Consider the following 21,727-nt stretch of genomic DNA (forward strand, 5'->3'; position numbering starts at 1 on the left):
GTCCCAGAACAGGCTGGGCTGGAAGGGACCTTAAGGATCGTTTGGCTCCAAGCCCCGCCATGGGGCGGGACACCTTGCACTAGCCCGGGCAGGTGCCGAAGAGCGGGGAGGGGGCTGACATCCCGATCTCTTTTCCAGAGGGTGGTCCCTTCCCGGCCGCCGCGGGCCCGCCAGGGGGCGCTGTCGGCACGGGGCGCGCTCTCCGCTCGGGCGCTGCCGGAGCCTCCCCGCTCCAGGGAAAACCTCCGTGGCATCGGAGAACCGGCAAGCGCGAACCCCAGGCGCGGGCGGGGAGGGAACCCGCGCCGACCGCGCCTCCTTCCGCGCTGCGCCAGTCGCTCCGCCCCATAGGACTACATCCCCCAGCATGCCCCACGCCGGTGCCGCCCGGCGCGGTCGCCGTGTTCCGCCCGGCGCGAAGTGTCGCGCGGCGCGGCCGGAGCTGGGCTGGGGCCCGGGCCGAGCCCGCCGAGCCCCGCCGGGCCTGAGGCGGCGGCGATGGGCGGCGGGCGCTGATCCCGCCCCGCTCCCGCAGCCAGGCGCCCGCCATGGAGGAGGAGAGCATGGAGGAGGAGGGCGGCGAGGCCATGATGGACGACCAGAACCACAACAACTGGGGCGCGGGCGGCTACGGGCGGCACCTGCTCGGGGAGCGGCTGCTGCCGCCGGCCGGGCCGCCGCGCCCCGCGGGGCCCGAGCACAACGGCGCGGGGCTGCGGGGCTGCGAGCCGGGGACAGCCGCCGGCAGGGCGGGGGCGGCCGGGGCCATCGCCGCCATCAACATCAGCGCCTCGACCTCCAAGTTCCGTGAGTGACCCGGGCGCGGGGGGGCCTCGCCTGCTCCGCTGAACCCGCTGCCCCCGCTCCCTTCTGGGGCCGGGCTCAGCGCTGTCCTACCCCGACGCGGGTCTCGCCCCGAGAGGCTTCTCGAAGCGAAGTCAAACGGGTTAAGGCGCTTTGGAAGGCTAAAATAACCTTTCCTCGCACAGCGCCCCAACTTCTGCTTTCCGGGCACGGTAGATCTGGCTGTAGACCTGGGAGAGTGAGCGTCGGCAGGGTTTTCGGCTGCTGCTTTTTCTGAAGCCTTTTAGCTTAGATTGTACTTTCCTGTAGACTTTGTCTCTCTGCCTGAAAAACCTAGAGATGAATTGGAAGCCAGTTTGGGATTGCTGGTGGCAGATGTGGGCAGAGCCCCTGGAAGGGGCATGCTATCCCAGAAGGGACAGGTATCTACAAAGGCCTGATGAGAACGACCGAGGATTAACTTACCCAAGTTAGCCCCAAAAATAGAATCATAACATTACAGAATGGTTTGGGTTGGAATGGACTTTAAAGACCATCTTGTTCCAACCCCCTTTCTGTGAGCAGGGACACCTTCCTCTAGACCAGATTCTCTCCTGGCCTTGGAGGGGTTCCAAAATGGCTTTCACGTGTAGCTTTTAACAAAAATGGCATTTTCCCCCTATTTTTTTCTGAGCTGGGATCGAGGGAAGGGAAGATCTTTTGCTATACATTTCAGTTCTACTTCTGTTTCCAAAAGTCATTTCTCTGGGCAAAATAGACCTTTTTTTCCCGTAGAATGTCGGAAAACTTGGATTTGGATAGTTAAAAGCACTCCTGGAAGTGTAACTGTGTAATTACCACGATAACATTTTGATGGGAAATGCACTTTATTTGGTGTGCCCTCCCTGTGCTCCCCAGTGCTCTCTCACCTGTCCATGTCCAGAGATGATCAAAGTCTCAAAGTTCAGGCTTCTGGATTTCTGCTTCTCAGGTAGCCTGGGTTTTGTGGCACATGGCCAAGGCTGGCTGCTTTGAAGTTGGGACTGCCGGGCTCTGTGAGCTCCCTGGTACTTTGCCTGCCTTGCTTGTCAGGGCTCCAGGTAGCTTGGGGTGGCTTCTAAACAGTCGAGACAGTTGAAATGAGATGTCGTTCAACCTTGCTAAACTAGGCTCTTGAATTCCTAGTCCAGACATTCAGAATCTTAGTTTCTCCTTCTGTGTCAGAATGAAAATGGTTTTCAAGCTGGACCTCCAGCCAGTGGGAAGGTGACTTTCCAGCTAATCCACAATTTATGTCTGAGGGGGAGAAGCAGCAGGAGAGCATGATTTTGCTTAGGATGTGGTTTCGGAGTTCTTGTTTTCACTTCTCCAGCACTGGTATCCCAACGTAATATCTTACTGATTTTTTTTTTTAAATTATTTTCCTGCAAAATAGAAAATTCTCTAAGTGAAATTCATTAGAACTTTTCCACTCCTTTGTGTTGAGGATAGTTGTGATGGTACATGGAAATGAATAGAACAAGTCCAGTGAAGTAGTGTTGACTGAGAAGCTAAAGGAGCTGAGTTGGGATCCTGCCTGATCTGATCCTAGCTCTGACAGAGGATCCCCTTAATCACCTTTGTTTAGTTTTCACACACAGAAAAAAGGGAGAGAGGTCGCTTTGGATGTAAATGTTCCCGAAGAGGGAAACAGCGAGTGCTGTTTCCCTGCTGCCTGCTCTGTCCCAGTAATGGCAGAACACGTGCGGAGAAGCTGTTTGCCAGTCCTGAGCTTGATAGGAAAGTTGTCCTCCGCTGCATGAGGCAGTTCTGGAGTTGAATGAGCAACAAGTCCCACCTTGCTTCATGAGGCAGAGGCTGTCCTGGACAGAGTATCCTTCCTGTCTTTCAGAGGGGCTAAATCCAGTTCTCCTTCCTTGAGATTTTGGTAAGACTGAGAACTAAAATTGGAATAATGCACAGTTCATTTAATAGCTTTTCTTAAATAGCTTTTTTTCTACTTGAAGCAACTTAAGAAAAACTTCTGTGTTATGGTAAACTTTAAATACTTACAGTTGATCAGCTTCAGTCATGGTTGTGGATTTATAAGGCAATAGTGTTGTGAAAAGTATTTTGCAAAGCACATGAGGGAGAAAAGAAGACTAAGAACTTTTAGTACTTTAAGGAAAACTCTTCTGTAACAGTAATTGCAGCATAACTCGATTGTGGTGAACAATGAAGAGTTTCCTTCTTGTTTCTTTTACCCTTTTCAAGCAGGGATGGTTATAAATGTGGTTGATGCCAGTGCCATTTGGGACAGGCACATGTGGTGGCTGTGTGCACTGGCATATCCATTAAATCTGTTGCCTTCCCTGTTGCATAACATTGTTCAGTGCAGTGTGTGTGCACTGCTGCGTAGGCAAATGGTCTGATGAAGAAAAAGTTGCTTTTACTAACCAGCCTTAATGCAGGCTGAGAAACAGGTTATAAAAATAGAATAGAATTGGAAGCAACCACAGGGCAAACTCATAAGCTTGCTAATGTATGCTGGGATGTGTCAGGCAGGGGGGCAGAGCAAAATCTATTGTGAAAACATGCACATGGGGGCTGAGAAAAAGGAAAGCACAGGGCCACAGTCTAGATGAGTCTTGGACAGCTGCCTGAAGAGTTTGTACACTTTAGCAAAATACAGAGGATTGTAGGGTGCACTGCTAATTGAGCAGTGAAGTTTTGTGTATGTCACTTGGTGAGATGAAATACAGCTTCTGAAAGATGCTTAGTTGCTTTCTTTCATTTTTATTGCCAGAATAAATGACAGATAATTGTCAGACTGATGTCTACATAGTTGGCAGTAGGTTGGATCAGCCATCCTGCTCTGTCTCTTGTTTTTTAGCTACAGATTTGAAAAAATGAATGTGTGTAAGGTTTTATTACCAGTTTCGTGGGAGATCTATATCTACTCTTGGTGGTTTGTTTTTTGTTGTTGTTGTATTTTTTTTTTTTTAATCTTAGTGGGTTTTGCCATTCTTTTTATTGAAGTTGATATCAAAGAATTTGGTAGCTTGAAGCAGCCAGTGTTTCCATTTTGACTATAATACTGATATATCTAGGTTATGATAGCTCATGCATATTCTTTTTTACTTAAATGGTTTCACTGCTGCATTTCACTTAAAGTTTTCCTTTTGAACTTTTTTGTGTATGGAAAAGCAGCTGTTGTTGCTCAAGCTTTACTTGTGAAGTCTTTAATAATTCTCTGGAAAATACTGACTTCTTTCGATTCTATCAGAATGATTTCTCGCCCAGCCCCACGCCCCCAAACTTGCTGAAGTTGGGTAATATCCTGCATTCTAGCATGCTTGCTTACAAAATATCAGTGTCACTTCCCAGAAACCAACTAAATTTCGGTTTGGGAGCAGAAACTGTTGGGCAAATCCTTTTAAATCTTGAATACCTAATGTAGGGATAAGCATTTAAGCATGACATCCTAAAAAGATAGAAAAGTAAAAACTTAAAGGACAGTCTGTCTTTCCTTGCTAAGGATCCGTGTGATTCCTTCCTTCCTGGTCTCGACCTTGTTCTTGCAGACTTTGTAGTTGGAAGGTCTTACTTTACGCCACCCTTCACTTTTGTGTGTGTAAGCACTGCCAGGAGAAAAAGGACATTGCTAACTTGTGGTAGTTGTTAAAATTTTAAAGTACTTTGTTTTCTGGATTAAAAGAATAAAAATAGTGATTATTCGGTTTATAGTCTTGGACTTCTAGCTATGTAAATATTGTGGTAGGCTTAGTTTCAGAACTGAAGTGTGGAAATCAAATTACATAGTACTTGTAAGAGACTTTTGAATGAGAATGAAGCTTTTCTAGAATGTTACTGTGAATTTATCAGTACATTTTCTATGCAAGTCTCATGGGGCTGTTCATAAAAGCATTTTGTCCTTTACCTGTGCAGCATGTCTAATGGGCAGACCTTCCTGTCTGCTGCTGTTTTTTTTTTTTCCATATTGTTAAAAAAAAAAAAAAATTAACATCTCAACAGCCTGGTAAAACTATTTTGCAGTATTCTCAATTCTTACTTGACTATTTTTAAAAAATTAATAGGGCTCATTTAGTATGTTAAACCAGATGTGGGCGTGACTATAAATTGAAATCTTAAAGCAGGACTTGGTCTAATGTTTATGCTGACTTCAGTGTAATATTTTCTGTGGAACAGAGTGGTTCTGTGGAGGCCCATCTTTTTTGGGGTAACAAAGTAAAAAACAAAAGCTCAAGTCTTACTGCTGAGTGTAAGCAGGAATAGTAAAAGTACTGTGTGGAGCTGCTCCTGAGAACATGTGCCTGGAGCATGGGCTCTGTAAGGGATGAGAACTCAAACAAGGCATTGCAAGGCAAGGAATAAAGGCTGAGTTTACTGCCAGGGAGGTGCTCTGCTGCTGCTGACTGCGTGGATGCTTTTAGTGGGGGAGCCGACTTGTTGGACTTGTTAACTGAAATGCTGGTGGCTGTGTACCCAGCCCTGTGACCACCATTCACCTGTTAGCAAACAGGGATGTCCTTTTGGATTGCACGCTGGGCTCTTGGGGCAGTGTCCTGCAGCACGTGGTAGTGGGGACCTGGCCACTGCTCAGACACCTTGAGGTTAGCTAGATGTGATTCTGTAACAGCTATGGAGCAAGGGTGGACCCATGGCTATAGCTGGGTGAAGAGGAGCCGGGAGTGCTGCACTAACATCTTTCTCTAACCAAAGTTTCTGGCTGAAATACCCTAACAAGACACACAAAGAAATCTGTAGTACTTGCTTGTACAGAGAGAGTTCCAACACTTCCTTGTCTCACACCTCTCTCTATTCCAGGTTCTCTTTATAATCTTTTTTTTCCCCGCACGGTACTCATAACTGTTTTGCCAATTTCCTTAGAATTGTTCCTCACAATGCTGCCAAAAGTGACTCACTCGGCTCCTTTCAACCCCTTGTGAAAATACCTTTCAAAAATACTGCTCCTCAAACCCAGCAGTGAATCTACATTTAAATGTGTATTTAAAATTCATCCCTAACCAAAAGATTTCTCTCCAGTGTTGTGTCTAAACTGGTCTGTGTGGGGTGAGAAGTATCTTTATTCTCTGTTCCATATAGCCCAGACTTATATGCGCAGTTCAGATGAAGAAATTATTTTAGATTTCCTGTGCTGGATAGTTTTGATCCTTTTTTATTTTGATAGATTTGATTTGATTTCATAGCTTGAATTCAAATCATAGGTTTGGTTAAGGTGCTGTTGGTTGCTGAGGGCTTTTTTGAGTGGGTGCTGTGAAGCCGTGGTGGTGTGACAAGGCAGGGAGGTAGTGCTGAGAGTACGGCCCTGAAGGGAGGGTGTGAACCTGTTGGAACTGAGCCACGAGTGGTTGGTTCAGAAATCCTCCCTGAAAAGAGAGATCCAAACCCTTCTGTGGCTTTGAAGGCACCCTGAGTCACTGGTGCAAGAGGGTGCAGTTGGAAAGCTCAGGAGGAAGATCAGGGAGCAGTGGGGAACGCTAATTTAAACACCTCCTATTCTTCCCTGCGGTGATCCTTATCTGGAAAAGGAGTGTAATTGTCCCTGCTAGAGGGGAACTGCAATACAGATACAAAAAAGTTGCCTGGAAGCCTAACTGAAGTTGAAGGCAGAGGGAATTGCATCAGCTTTTAGACCAAGGAAGGTGCTGGTCCCACCTGAGACTTGTGAAATTAATACATCTGCTGGGAAGGATTATTCAGAAATAATAGTAAGTCTTGGCCAGAGCTTGTTCTCCTGAATGTGAAGATGCCATGTTAATAATTGATTCTGAACTGCCACAAAGTTACATAATTCATTAATCTGAACTAATCTTTTTATAAATTTTTGTCATTATATTTTCATCTTAGAACTCCCAGGGGTTTGCTTTTCCTTGTTACTTGGGCCCCAGAGAAATACCCAAGCATTGATTTGGCAGGTTTCCTGATTTCATTTTTTGTAATTACAAAGATACAAATTCAAGTCTGGACTTTAGTTTTAGATGAGGTTGTCTTGGTGGAAGTGAGCTGTTCCCAGGTCTTTTGGCCTGCTTATTGGTGTGGTGTGAAATCACAGAGCATTCACTTGCTTCTAGTCTTTTAGGTGAAGTTACTAAATCTATTCTTGTCTTTTTCTTGCAGTAATGAATGTTATAACAATTGAAGACTATAAGAGCACATATTGGCCAAAGTTGGACAGTGCCATAGATCAGCTTTTAACTCAGAGTCCTGGTGACTACATCCCTATCTCCTATGAACAAATATACAGGTAAGGAAATACTTTAAATACTACACAACTTATTTTTTCTTTAAAATGAAATGTTTATTTGATCTTGCTGCCTATGCATATGGGAACATATAGACAAATGGGAAGGTTATGTGAAATACAATACTGTTTAAATAGTTAGAATGAGTAATAGATAACATATCTTGACATACTGTGTTAACAGGAATAAACGTTAAAGAATTAAAATGCTGAAAACACTAACATTAAAATAAACTCCATCACAGTTGCTTAATGTAATGTACTAGGAAATGTATTAAAGTCTCAACATCCTTTTCTCCAAAGAGATTGGCATGGTAGGCAGTTGACTTAATGTGTCAGAAGGCTTCTTTGTCATATCTAATTTGGTGTGGTTGATGTGCAGAAGGAAGTAGAAGCACCTGGTGCCAAGGTCCTTTGATGTAAATTGTCATTTGTGTGTTATGCCTGAGGTGGCTTTGGTGTGTTCTCCTCTTGCCCAGCCATATGCAGTTCCTGGCTGTTGAAGGACACTCCTTTGCATCTCCATTCTTGTCTGGAGAAGGCTTGGGCTGTACCTGTCTTGGAGCTGCAGTTTGTTATCTAATCACACACCAGAACTGTCCTTCAGGCTAAGCTAATGCTCAGTACTGGTGATGGTGGGGGATTTGCTTGCCCATCGTACTGCTGCTCCAAAATGCTAAATGCTTTAGAGACCTGGCAGTTTCTTAAGAGATTAACTAAAATGGAGATTGTTGTTCTGTAGGTGGCAGGTATTCAGGGTGTTGGTGAAATGGATGGGAAGTGGGGGACTGCTGCTGGATTTACTGGCCAAGATAACTGTTAAAACCCCTGGCCCTTGCCAGCATCATAACTGTAGCACTGCTGTCTTGAATTTCTTCACCAGTGTTGCCCTCTGCAGAGTAATGCTGCCAGCTCTGTCACTGAGGGCTCTTTTTAGAGACTTGCAGCTCTGTTGCCTCTTGCTCTTAGCCACTTTATCTCTGCCGTTTGAAACTTTGGATTAGGGAAGCAGATAAAAAAAAGGCAGGTGTTTAGTTTTGCCCCTTAGTTCCTGTTGAAAACTTCAATAAACTTCCTCTTTCCTCTCCAAACTTTTGGAACTACTTTTATCAGGACTCAGATATCATGTGTATAAATAATTGAGATGGTCATTTGAATTAAGAGAGACGGTTTTAGTGTAAGTAATCAAAAACCTTCCCAGCTCAAAATCCCCAATGTGCAAACAATCTGCAGTAGGACATATCTCAGAAGTCATCTCTGATAAAAGTAGGTGTGCAAAGTTAATGGTTTAATTATACCTAGTTATGGTTTGCACATAACTGGAGTTTATCCATGTCACCTTTCTACTTCTCAAAAGTTTTATTTACTGAAGGACTGGTGGGTTTTCAGTTTCGCATGGATAACCCCTGTACATCTGGGGCACTTGGTGCAGGACTCTAATGATGCATGGATAACTGTTACATGTGTTTTACTATTACCAAAGCTAAAGATTTTCCATAGTTTAGTGTTACTGGTAAAGCTGGTGTGTGTCAGTTTTGTTCTAAAAATTTATGTCTGTGGTTGTAATTATTCTGCCACAGCCTCTTCCAACCAGGAGATAGATTTTCGTTTTTTCGTTAATATTTTTAGACTGTTCCTTTGATTGACAGTCTGGACAAGATAGATTGACAAGGGAAGAATAATTGATTTTTTTTTTTAATTGAATTTAATAAGAATGTTTGCTTGGAGTATTGTTGAGAGTCTGTAGCAGACTTGGAGTTTAGATCTTCTCTGCTTCTAGAACTGGAAGAACAGCCTAAAGAACTAGGCCAGTTCTTTAGTCTGAAAGATAGAATGTTTCTTGAAGTGGTTCAAACAGCTACATTTTTTTTTTTCTTCACAGTGAAACTGAGGTGAAAATACTACTGTATTTTTGGTCATCTTTGTGCTAACTAAAGGAATCGAGGCTTCCATAATGCAAACTCAAAATACATTATTAGAAACCCAAACTGCTATATTTGGCATGGTCAGTGATAGCTGTAGCTGCCTACTCCCCAGCTCTGAGAGCTGTAAGATAACTTCCAAGGTGTGTATGCAGATAATTACCATGGACCAGTTGATCAGTAAGGTATCAAAGTGTCATTAGTGTCTGTTTTCAACTGCGAGCCCAAAGCCTGCCTGTGGATAGTCACTTTCTGTTACTAAAGGGTTGGATAAATTGGCAGAGAGGTGTGAAGGAAGGTTTGAGATGAGGAAAATGTGCTCAGCTAAGTTGCACTTCTGGCAGCCTGCACTGCCTCCCAGGTGCAGTGCAGTTTTCTGTTCCTCAGGACAACTTAGAGAGCTTGAGCGTTCATCCCTGTAAACCACTGCTTACCCTCCAATGTCCTTTTTGGGACTTCCTTTTCCTAAGGTGTTTGGTTATGTTAAAGAACTAACAAGCTCGTGACTTCTTTTGGGTAATATCAGGGTAAGGATGATTCACAGAATTAGCCCACAATCAGGAACTGAAAACAGGATCTCAAAATGGGGAAGGAATCTCTAAATAGAAGTGTTCAAATAAAACGTAAACATACCCTGTGTATACATGGGAAGACTGGTGTGTGACTACAGAACATGTTGCAGAAAAGAGGCAGCAATAGTCTGTGTAACACTAAGGAGAAGTGTGCTTTAAAATTCAGTTTAGTTGCATGCAAATAAAGCGGTCAGCTTGTGAAAGTGGCTGTGTACTAGTTAGCTATGGAACAAACAAATGTATGGCCATTTGCTGTGGTTACCCAGCTGGCCGATTTTGTAAGAGATACAAATATCAGTCTCACTTTTCTTATCAGTGTTTCTCTCTTTGATCCAAACTAAGCTGATATTTTTGCTCTTAGAAAATGGTATTGTACCAAAATAGCTTTTGCAGTTGCTTGTCTCAATGTAGGATCTGCTATTGGTAGACTTGATGTGAAAGAAAAAGGATGACCTTGACTGATAATATTTAAATAATATCAAACTACAGATACTTAGTTATTTTTAAAATACAATAATACCAGAGGTGTGGGGGTGTCTTTTGGTTTTTAAGAAATAACATGGTTCACCAAATAAGCAGACTTTCGCCATCTTTGTAGTTTGCCTGTCTTAGCACCACCTTCTCAGCAGAGAACTGGAAAGTCTTAGTTCCTGTACACAGTGTTGCTGCCCTGTAGCTTTGGGCTTTTGGGGCCCTTGAAAGCCTGCAGAATTCAAGGCTGGGGTCTGGACCTCCCTGGAAGTCAGTTGTTTGCACATGTCCTAAGAGCAGTCTCTGGCCTAAATTGCTCGCTGTTACAGTTCTTGGTACAGAGGAGGGGAGAGGGGAGCAGAACAGAGGAGATGTGACTTGCTCAAGATACCAGGTGAAGTCTCCCTGGGCCTCTTGGGTTTGGCAGCTAAATTTCAGAATGCTGACTGAGGAGTAAAAGCTGCTTGGTACAGATGAATACTGGTGCTAGTCCTGACAGCGATGACTACTCTAATAATATCTTGCTGAAAGTAATACATGTATTTGTTTTACAACTGCTGTAAATATGTCTTCAATGAATAGCTTTATTTTGCAGATGTTATATTGCAATATGAGAGCAATAAAGTGTTAAGAAGCAAAGGTAACACTGAAGACCAGAGTTAACACAGCAAAGCCATGGAATGCAGAATTAAAGTTTTGTTGCTCTTTTTCTGCATCTATCTTTATTGTGAAAGTGTAGAATTTTCTTCAAATATAAGTAACAAAGAATGAAGTAACATGCTTGGGTCTGTAATTTTAGAACTTTTCCCATTTCTTTTTAAAGCTACCATGGTTTTGATGCAACTTCTATAATACTTGTCAGTGTTACCCTTCTTTTAGTAAGGGTTTTGCCCTAGAATATTCATAAAATTGTTAAACCTGTTTATTGTAATGGAGACTTCATTCACATAGGAGAGACAAAGCCAGAAGTAGGAATGTGCTGTTGACAGAATTGTCCTGGCTGTTTTGAAGTGCACTGTTAAGAGAACTCAAGTTAAAATGAGGTTGGGGAGGGGGAATGGGATGGACACCCCGGAGCCTCCAGGGGAGCGGTAAGAGCCTGCTGGAACTCATTCCAAGCTTCGGACTGTATTTAAAAGTTCAACAATCATTCAATTAACTCTATTATCCTCTAAACTGAAACTTGAACAAAATGTTTTGAAGTCTGTTACCCTTCACTGCAAACTGTTGTAAGTTCATTGTTTGTTCCTATATTTGTTTCTGCAGTTGTGTGTATAAGTGTGTATGCCAGCAGCATTCGGAACAGATGTATAGTGACCTAATAAAAAAGATAACTAACCACTTAGAGAGAGTCTCAAAGGAGCTGCAGGTAAGAAGCTGCACAATCTAATTCTCTCTTTCCTGGGATCTGTGATTATATCAGAGCAGCATGTAGGTGGCCCATGGAGGGGATTGCTATTAAGACTGATTTACATTAACTTACAAAATTGTCTACTACTTCATTCACTAATGGGCTGTCAGACAGAAAACCAGCTACTAGGTTGGCACTGCCAGACCTTGGAGGTCTCAACCATGTGGAGAGCAGTGGCTAAACCTGAATAGATGATACAGAATGAAAGAATGGAGAATGGGAAATCTAAAGTATAATCTGGAATGTAAATACCTCAGTCAAACATGATCTGAGCACATGAGATAAATGTCTGCCATTCCTGTGTAAATGTGTATAAACTGTTTATGGTTCTTGTGCACCACAAGCAGCACAAAACGGAAAATCTAAAGGAAAAAATTTAGGTGAATTAAATATAGATTGTGAAGTATAATTTAAGAATTACTGCATATGGAATTCTGTTACAGCTTATTCTGCATTTTTCTTGCCCATCTCTAGATGTCAGTGGTTTACAGCAGTCGTAATATATACAGTTTGTATTTCCCTATCCTTCTCTGCATCTTACTTGTGCATCCATGGCTGTTTTCATGTCTATTCCTTGTTGAACATTCCTTTTAGACTAGAATCTCCAGATATGTACTTGAAATTGTCACTGCTGTAGCAGCAACACTGCTTGATTTTTCCCTGCAGCTTTTTTCACTTCCGTAACTGATGTCTGAGTTCTGTACTCAACTGCAGTGCATGAAGTAGAGATGCCAAATATAAAGAAGCTCTAAACTACAGCAGCTTCTTCAGTGCTTCTAACACATTGATAACTAATTTCTGTCAGCCCAAAACACTCTTAATGCTTTAACTGCATCAGATATTTCTGGCTAAACGTGCATTCCCACGAAAATATATAGCACTGTGATCTCTCTGATGTCCTTTTTGTTGCACTGTTTTCCTCTTGTGGCTTTCCTTATAAAGAAAAATAACTATCCAGCATTTAATAGGCATGGTATTTGCTAGGTTCTTTCTTCTTTTCTCTTTTATGTTCTCTTTATTCCTCATGGAGTGACAGCCTCAGTGTTCTGTAAAAATTGCTTGGAGTTGGTGAACATAGTATTTAAAATAAAGCCTTCCCTTGGTTCTGCTGAGCTGGTGCAGCCTGTACATTTTTTCTCCTGTTTGTGAGAACTATGATTCATTTCAGCTATACAGGTTTGACCAGTTCTTCTGATATATCCCATGGTAATACACTGCTTTAGTTTGATTTCAGTTTGGGAATACCCCAAATTCTTTACTCCGTGCTAGTCCTTGACTCCTTTCTCTTAAGTCCCAGAACTGAGGCAGCTGATTTTAAAGTTTGCTTTAGCACATATGAGCCTAAATAATTCTGCCTAAAACCAAGGCTGCCTTCTGAACATCAGCTTGCTGAAAGAATAGTTGACAACTGTTTAATGCAATCTTAGCCTTGCAAAAGCTTCCTTATGTAGGTTAGACACACCTGTAATATAACAGGATACCATCTTTGTGTGCATTATGTGAGTTTTGTCTGACGTGTGAACATGACTTGGCTTTTGGATGACAAATGGATCTTTTTGAGCTGCTGGAGGTAAAACTCACATGCCTCAAAAATTGTTCTATAAAGAAACTGTTTTAGCTGTGGGTTGTGAAATTTACTCTTAAGAAATTACTACAATGTATTTTATTATCCTGATACTTCTTTGATCTTAATACATTTTGGTGACATTCAGTCACTCGGGGTTTATGTTGAAAATGCAGTTCTAGATCTTTATCCTAGCAACAACAGCAAATTACTTTGTAAATGTTAGTTGCTTGGAAGTTTCTGGTTCAGACAGGCAAACAATAAAAAAACCTATATATGTGAATCCTTTTAATGCACAGTTTGTGGTGTTTCGCTTTCTGACATAATCTCATTCACCTGCCAGCAACATTTGAGAGTTCTGTTTGTTTGGCAAGCTATGACTTGATGCAGGTTGTTAGTTTTTAATGTTCAGAGATGCAAAAGTATCCCAGTATAAGCAGGAATGTTGGTGTGTGTCAGAAAACAGATGGTTATGGAAACTGAAATGTCAGGCAAGTGCAATGTCTTGCTCTGGACAGGCCAGCACCTTCTTTGCATAGCACTATAACAGCTAAATGGCAAGTGGGCTGCAGAATGTCTGCCTGTAACCAACATGCCAGAGCAAGCTGTCTCCTACAGGAACCACTCATCAACAGCCAAACCAGTAAAACCCAGATACCAAACAGTAAAAGTGGGAGCACCTCAGGGGACTGGTCAGACTTGCTCTTGCATGGATTTAGTCTTAATGGAGTTTGGTTTCTCTCTCAGGGCATTCACTGCAGAAACTCCCCATATATATTTATTTCCCCCCTCCCTGTGTGTGTTGTCTGAGCAGCTGGCCACAGCTGGAGTCAGCAGAGTGATGGACACATGGACACGTGGGTGTCCTGAGCTGGGTGTCCCAGGCACTGTGCTGGCACAGTCAAACAGTCCCTGGTCATCCTGTGTGACTTCTGCTTTTCCAGACTGCAGGACAGCTTGTGTGGTGTTGGTGTTGCCCTGTGCATTTCTGAGGGATTGTTTCACAGCTTTTCAGCTCGAGAGAGTTACTTTCAGTGGTGGCAGAGGCCATAGGAAAATGTGGCTGGGCTGGTGTATTTTTGCATGTTGGACATGGGGTGCTCACTGCAGTGAGCAGTGGTTTTTTGAGTGAGTAATGATACATTTAGATGAGATGAATTGCTTGTCATCAGGCTGATATGGGGCCTCCTGTATGCCAAGCCATTTCCAGCTCCCTCATTACTGGATCTGTAAGTTGGTGATCCTTTCTTGAGGCTGCTGTGGAGAGACTCCGAGCTAGGATTGCTTTCCTTTCCTACAGCTGATGTCTGACCAGCTTCTCTGCATTAGTTAAGACTGAGTTTTGCCATGTGGAACTTTCAGTAATTGAGTATTCAATCTCCCTAATTCCTGAGTTGATAGGAATTTTGGATTTTGTCAGCTTAAAAAAAATAACATGTTGCTGCAGAAAACACAAATTAACTTGTTTCCTGTTGTCTTGAGGTCTGTGAAGCCTGTAGCATACAGATGATTTTTCTAGGATGCTGTATTTGGAAACATTTCACTGGTAATGGACATGGGTCATTATGCTGTGGTTTGAAATAATGTCAGCTGTTTTTGTGGGTAATTGCTGAGTCATTCAGATGTATGAGGTAGGGTGGATACACAAACATATGCTTTCAGATTAAATACGTCTCTCTTTAAAATGAGTAAAACTGTATTTGCATTAGGCAGTAGTGTTTCTGGCTTAATTTATTCTTATGCACTCTGATAAAGTAATTTAAAATCAAGCACTCTTCCCATTACATATCTCTTCAGCAAAAGATGGTGGAAAGTACTTAAAGCATTGACAATCAGAATGTGCTGTGGCTTTGAGCTGGCTTGTTACAAACATAGCTTTTTTGTGCAGGTGCAGTGGAATATTTTCCTTTTAGTTAGAACAAACTCAGTGCTTCCTTTGTGAAATGACTGAGAGCTGAAAGCCATTTATTTGTCATGTTGCACCTTTTTTTATCTAGAGGAGAGAGAAAAAGGGATCTGTTGTTTTCTGTTTGTGGTGGGGTGTTTTTTTTATGATAATGTATTATATTTTTTTTATAATGAACATGACTGCACTGAGGAGTCACTGGTGTTGGTAGATAATTTGCATGTCTGCTGTTTGGCCCCCAGGACCTGCAGGTTTATAGTCTTCGTTGTGCAATGCCAGAAAGGTTTCCTGCCTGATATTAATCTTTACAACTTCTCAGCCTCTTGGCTTGTCGGCTCTCAAACCAGTCAGTGCAGTGCATGAAAGTATTGTCCCACTTGCTGTTTCCTTGGGAGAATGTGCATGGGAATCAGGTGTCCTCAATGAGGATTTTAGGGTGCTCAAAGAACCCCTGGTAAAGGTATCAGGAAAAGCAGCTTTAATATTAAAGTGAAAGCATGACAGAGTTCATTGTCAAGGCTCACACTATAACTACTACATGGTTAAAGCACGCAGAGGAAAATCAGACTAAAATCAAGCGGTCTAAAAGTAAAATCACCCAGAAATGATCTGTGTGGTGGCAGGGAATAGGAAAAGGGTAAGGATAGGAAGGAATGATGGAGACCCTCAGAATAAGTCACAAGGTTCAGAGTGGATCCCTTTGCCAAACTCAGCCTCCAACTTGACCAGCGGTTTAGGCCTAATGGTTTTAACAGCATTTAAACTTAACAGCACTTAATCAATAGCCTAATATAAACAATTTAATAAAAGATTCTATAGAATTTACAATAAGCAAAACAATAACTCACAGGCCTGTCTTGCCTGTGAATCTAATGTACTTAAGAATCTAAGAGAGCAGCATTCCCAGTGTATTTGCTGTGGCACATTCACACCTAAACACACACAGAGTTAAAGGAGGCACTGCTGTCATCTGTTTTCAAGTATAGCTTAGCAATATCTTGTTGTGGACAATCTGTTCTTTCCTTGCCTTTTCCTGTCTTATTTGCTGTCTTGTGTTTACCTTCCCCTTGTCCCCTGTGATTATATGGAGTTTCCAGCCAGTGGTGAGGAGCCGGTCATCTCCTGCACCTACTCTTTCTGAAACACTAATCTGATTAATACAAATGCCTTATTCCAAACTTCAGATGAGGTTCTGAACTTCCTACTTTATTTGTGTTTTAGAAACTGTTGTCTATTGAAGCTTAAGTGGCTCGTCATGTTTACCCTGTGGGTTTTGCATGTGGTCAGGGTGCCGTAAAAATGCATCCAGGTAGTGCTTTGAGGGACTGGTAAAACTGAATTTCTAACGGTGGGCAGAGTTACATACAGGGGACCATCTCATAGCAATTCTTGATATTTACACTTTAAGGTAGTTTTACTCCAGATTGTTTTGCAGAGATGTATTTTGCTTTCCCTCCAAGGTACACTGGTGATTACATTACCTTTATAAAGTGCTGTATTGTAATGGAGCAGTTATGCCAGTCTGTGAAATACAGCTTTTGGCAGCATCATCTGTGGCTGCTTTTTGTGTACACTTAGTAAATCAGGTTGCTAATGCAGGCATGATTAGACTTTAGTAATGTACTTCTGCGAGGCCATTTGCTCCACCCATGTGAAGAAGCCAATTCTTACTACACTGTTTGTATGGGCATTGTCTGACTTGGTAGCTAAAGGAAATACAGGGAGCCTACTTCAAAAGTCATGCTTATTTCTTGTAGCATAGAAGTAACACTTAAATTACGTCTGGTAATTTGAAATCAGTTGATTCCCTGAAATAATATCTGTAGATCTAGCAGTTTCTCAAAGACTTAAATAGAAAACAAATCTGCCTCCTCTATGCTCTGCTTTTAGAAAAGATCAGAAATAGAGGTGGAGAATGGAAATTGAGAACTTTTTTTCTAACTCTTTCTTAATAATTATGTTAAATCAATGGTGTTTCTTGGAGTCCATTTGGGCCATCTGTTAATATCAACAGTTCATTTTTTCAAGAGGAGATGCAGACTGGGCATTTATCTGGTCCATAATATTTAAAATGGGAAAAAACCAAACCCAAATATTCAGAGCTGTAGGTATTTATCCATCAGTTTTTCTGGGAGAACATTGCTTAATTGTGTGTGTCTGTGAAACAAACATTTACTGCTGTGAATCCCACTGAACTGAATCCGATCAAATGGATGATTTGAACTCAGATGGTGGAAACCGGAAGCACTATAGATGTTTGTATCTTTATGTGTGGACATCAAAAAGATGGCTTTTAACTTAAGTAGTAGGGGTGACCATATTGCCAGAATTGCCATTAAAAATGACATTACCATCAGCAAGTTAAGCTGAGAGAAGCATTCTTGCCTGCAGCTTTTTGGAAAGGCTTGTAGTCCTGCAGCTCTGTTTAGTGCCTTGTCACACTACACTGGGGCTGCAGACCCTGATGCAATTACAGAAAGATATAAGTAAATACAGCAGTAATGAATATATATTTAATAGGTAGAAAAGCTTCTGAAGATTTCTTACTGCTAAACGATTTTGATGGTCTTTAGATACAGTGTCTTTTTGTTTTACAAGCATGTAGAGTGGGAATGGAACATGGCCCACACCTGCTAACCTGCTGTAAGACAGTTACGTGAGAAAATGTCATGAGGCTGTACAGCTTTGAACAGGTTTGAGTGCAGGCTTGACTAGGAAGACACAGCCTTTGAATCAGTTGTGCTTTGGTTTGATGTCTGTTTTTTGTAAAAAGTTTTAATAATACCCATGTCTAGTGAGGTAGACCTGGGCATCACATACATTGCAAGGCAAGGTAAACAAATTATATTTTCTTGAGAAAGAACAAAGAGTGGTTTAGAAGATTCAGACCACTTACATGAGTAACAGGTTAATTTGTGTAGTCATAGCCATTCTCCCTTTTCACTTGGCAGGCGTGGGAGAGATGCTGCAGCATATGTGCTGGCATTTTGGCAGTGAGCATATTCCCAGGAAAATGGAACTGCCCATTCACCATAGGAGTGTAAACTCTACTAAACATACCGCTGATTGTGCCAGGTGACTCTTCATAAATAGATTAGCTTTGTGTTCCTCAAGCTGTTGTCTCTGTTTCTTTCTTGTGAGCCATTTCCAAGTCGTCTTGAGCCAGAAGCTGCCTTCTGATTTCATATGTTCAGTTTAAGAGTGATATTGAGACTGGTTTTCAAGCTGAAAAAACCCAGATCTTTTTCACATACATAGTTTCTTGCCCACAAGTGCATTGAAATGCCTACATATTAGATTTCAAATAAGGGAAAGGTAATTCACTATGCAGGATCTCCAGTTGCTTGTTTTGACTATCTCTTGTATGTCATCCTTTCTCAAATGTGTTTTCTTGTTACTTCTCATTTCTGTTGGTGCTGAGATGTCCTCTGTGGTGTATAAGGAGATGAAACTGTGTCTCTAGCATCAGCTTTTAAACAGCAACCATAATATTTTATTCTAAGAAGCAGTTGACTCACAACCAAGCTGAAGATGTTAAACAAATGCAACTGCATCAGAGTTTGAGAAATCCAACCAAACATTGAATGCTCCTGTGCACAGACACACAATACAGTTTTTGCTGGAAAACTGTTCTTAACCTTATGAGTGGTAGATAAGAGCAAATGTAGGAGAGGATTTTTACTGCCTGTCTGTATGGAGTGTTTTAAAAAAACCTCAAACAATCCAAAAAACCAATAAACTTACAAAAAAACACCCCCAAACCCCTGAATTGACAGTTTCATAAGATTCAGGATGAGGAGTGAAGGAATGAGGGATCCTCATCTTTCCTGGAAAACCTTAGGCTAGGAGTGTGTATTTTGTATCTTTGAATAAGCTTCTGTAATACATCCTTCAGGTAAGATAGGAGTGGATGTAAAGACTTAATAGTTGCTGGGGAGTTGTAAGAAGTAAATGTCATGCTTAATTCTGCCCCTCCCCTTGTAATTTAAACAGCTGAATGTATGTGTTCTCTTTTTCTGGACTAGGACCAGGAGTAAAAAGTGTCACCCAAAGCAGTTTTTTGGGTTTTTTTCTTGTAATAGCTATATGTGAATAAGTATAGATTTTAAATGGAAATTATGCTCTAATGATGGCCACTTAAAATAAAAATATTAGCAACTTCTGTTTACTCATGAATTTGTTGCTATGTGCTGCTTTTTAGTTCACAAAATTCAAGTAGTTTGTATAAAACTAATCCAGCTTCAGTTGCTGTCCTGTAAATGTGGATGTAGAGATGTGGAGAAAGATCCTGTGCTCAAGCAAATAATTGATTTCAGTTTGGAGCAGCCGTACTATAACTGTGATGAACAGAAAACAGATTGTTCTGTTTTCCCCACACAGATTACAGTACTTCATAGGTGAGCTGTGAAAATACTGTTATTGATTTCTATTTGGCTTGGGTATTTTGGTATTTACAAGTCAAGCTTTAGTTGAGCAGAGTTTGATTGTCAAGCTTGCTTTTTTGTTGTTGTCCATCGCTGTTAATGTCTTGGCTGTTGAGGCTTGACATGAAACACTGCCAGAATAAAACTGAAAAGTGACATTTCATGCTGATAAAGCAGACAACACCATGATTTATGCATTGCAGAGGTTAAAACTAAGGCCTGATATCTGCCTGACACTAGTGGGTGCTTCCTCTGAAGCTGTCAGGACCTCTTTTAGCTTTTTCTGGTTTTATCCAGAGCAGTTGTTTTCCACTGATTGCAAGGTGTGGTGGTGGTTCACAGCTCCCAGGTATCCTTCCATTAAAACACTCCTGAGGTCATTCTCAGGAGACAGCTGGGTGTACAGACGTTGTTCCCTCATAAACAGCCTCCCTTACTGTGACATGGGCTTTGGGAGCGGAGCTAGCAGATTTCTCATCTGCAGTGGAGAAAAAGGGTATCAGTGCTTATGTCCCCTGTCGAAAGTGTGGCAGACTGGCTGTGTGTACTGCTGAGATTAAATCTGCACTGCCCAGCTTCTGTGTTTTTTTCTTGTTGGCTTTATTGTTGTTTTGGTTTTTTTTTAATGAAAATGGCAATCTAGCAGCAAGAGAAGAGTGGTGCCCTGTGTCAGGCTATGGCCTCCGTTTGTCAGACGTGTTCTTTCAAGTAGAATTTTCCTTTTGCTTTGATCTTAGAAGCTGTATACCAATCAGAGGATATAACCATATTTAAAGTTGAGGTTGTAAAGGAGTGAAGCAGGAATACATACTGCTTAGAAACGCAGATTTCATTGCATGTTGTTTGCAACAAATTATATATGTAATGTGTATATGAAAGGGAGTCCTTGGAGCTCATAGCCACTTTTATACGTTGTTGGCATTTTGAACTAAAATTTGTTTGGCCACCCCTGAAAACTGCATTTGCAATAAGATTAAAACCTTATGATCAAAATGAGGAATAACCATGTATAGCCTTTGGCAACTGCATATGGAATAACACTCTTTCTTCCTTTGCCAGTTTTGCTTTCCTTTCTGAACTGTCTGCTCTGTATTGGTGTTTGCTGTGAAAATTACCCATGTGTTCATTAAGCATATTAAGAAGGGAGGCAAAAGAAGCTATTTTAAAGGAAAAAATCCCCTTTCATAAATTTAGAACACTTAATAGAGCAAAATATCCACATAAATTTTAACTGTTCTCTTAGGGCCCCTGGTGAGTGTCTGTACAAAGGCTGAAAATGTTTGTGGAGATAGCTTTAAGTTCTGATAAGGTGGTCAAGGTGCAGCTAAGCCCTGAGTCTTTCTCATGCCACAGATGCTTTGGCTTTTCGGAAAATCTTTGTTTTCTTGCAAGGTCCCAGTTACTGCTGTATTCTCCATCTTCTTTTGGCTTGGTGCTGTCAGAGGGGAAAACAGTGCAGGGGAAGAGAAGTTTTGCTTCTCATTAACAAGCAACACCTTGCCCTTGCATTTGTATAGGTGTATCTCTATGTGAACAGTAGGAACTCAGGCAGCCACCCAGCCCCTCTGGAAAGACAGAAGCAGGGGTTGAGCCAGAGGCAGAGCAGTGTATGGGGAAGGATTGGGGTGGAGAAGTGGATAGTGGAGGAACATGTTACTGTAGCTCCACTTCCATCTGTGGGCATCTAAGTGCACTTCTGAATGCTCCAGTGCAGCTCCCCTGCACACCTCCAAATGCATATTGTAACAGAAACAGTGGTTAGTGCTTCCCATTTTTCTGGTTCTCTTCTCAGTTTAACTTCACTTGCTGCTGAACAGATCTTTTAAGCTTCCTTATTCCCTAATTTGAGAAATAGGGTATTGTACCCAGAAAATAGCACATTCAGATTTTGTGTAGCCAAGTTTAGGCTGGGGGTCCAGGAGGAAGCAGTGTGCTGGAGCAGGTCAGGGGATTTCCCCAGGCCTGACCTGGAGCACAGGACCCGCATGCAGAACTCTCTCTGAAAATGTTGCTTTCTTTGTGGTCCTTCCAGCTGAACCCCCTGAACACTTGCCTTGCCTTAGGTGATCCAGCAGTAGCTTAGAAGGGTTTTCTGTGGAGGACAGTGTTCCCTGGAGCTGGAAGATGTGCCACTTGCCAGCTCAGCTGCAAAGCAGCAGCTTAATGCCACCCTGCTCTTGTGGGTGGGAAAAGCTCAGGGGAGTGGGAACACACACTGCAGCACTTGTGCAGATTTGGGTATGGATTCTAGGCATGACAGCTGGTGCTTTCAAAACAAAGCCCTGGTCTTTAATAAGTGTTTTTATTTGCATATGCTAAATGTCAGTTTGTTACAGGCTCACTGTATTTCTTACTGAATGGACCTTGTGCGGGGCACTGATGTATAGTCCTAGGCAAAACCTAGTTACT

General features: G+C 42.0%; 1 protein-coding gene across 2 annotated transcripts in view; it reads left to right on the forward strand.

The window, feature by feature from the left end:
* The first annotated feature begins 459 nt into the window (after positions 1–459).
* CACUL1 (CDK2 associated cullin domain 1) overlaps positions 460–21,727 on the forward strand; it is a 45,061-nt gene continuing 23,793 nt past the window's right edge. For both annotated transcript variants that reach the window (XM_039553776.1, XM_039553777.1), the window contains exons 1-3: positions 460–807; positions 6,925–7,051; positions 11,280–11,382. In XM_039553776.1, the coding sequence (XP_039409710.1) occupies positions 549–807; positions 6,925–7,051; positions 11,280–11,382 (489 nt within the window). In that variant the 5' untranslated portion in view covers positions 460–548. The remainder of the gene's footprint in view (positions 808–6,924; positions 7,052–11,279; positions 11,383–21,727) is intronic.

This window comes from Corvus cornix, chromosome 6 (assembly GCF_000738735.6).
Source record: "Corvus cornix cornix isolate S_Up_H32 chromosome 6, ASM73873v5, whole genome shotgun sequence".
Lineage (NCBI taxonomy): Eukaryota > Metazoa > Chordata > Aves > Passeriformes > Corvidae > Corvus > Corvus cornix.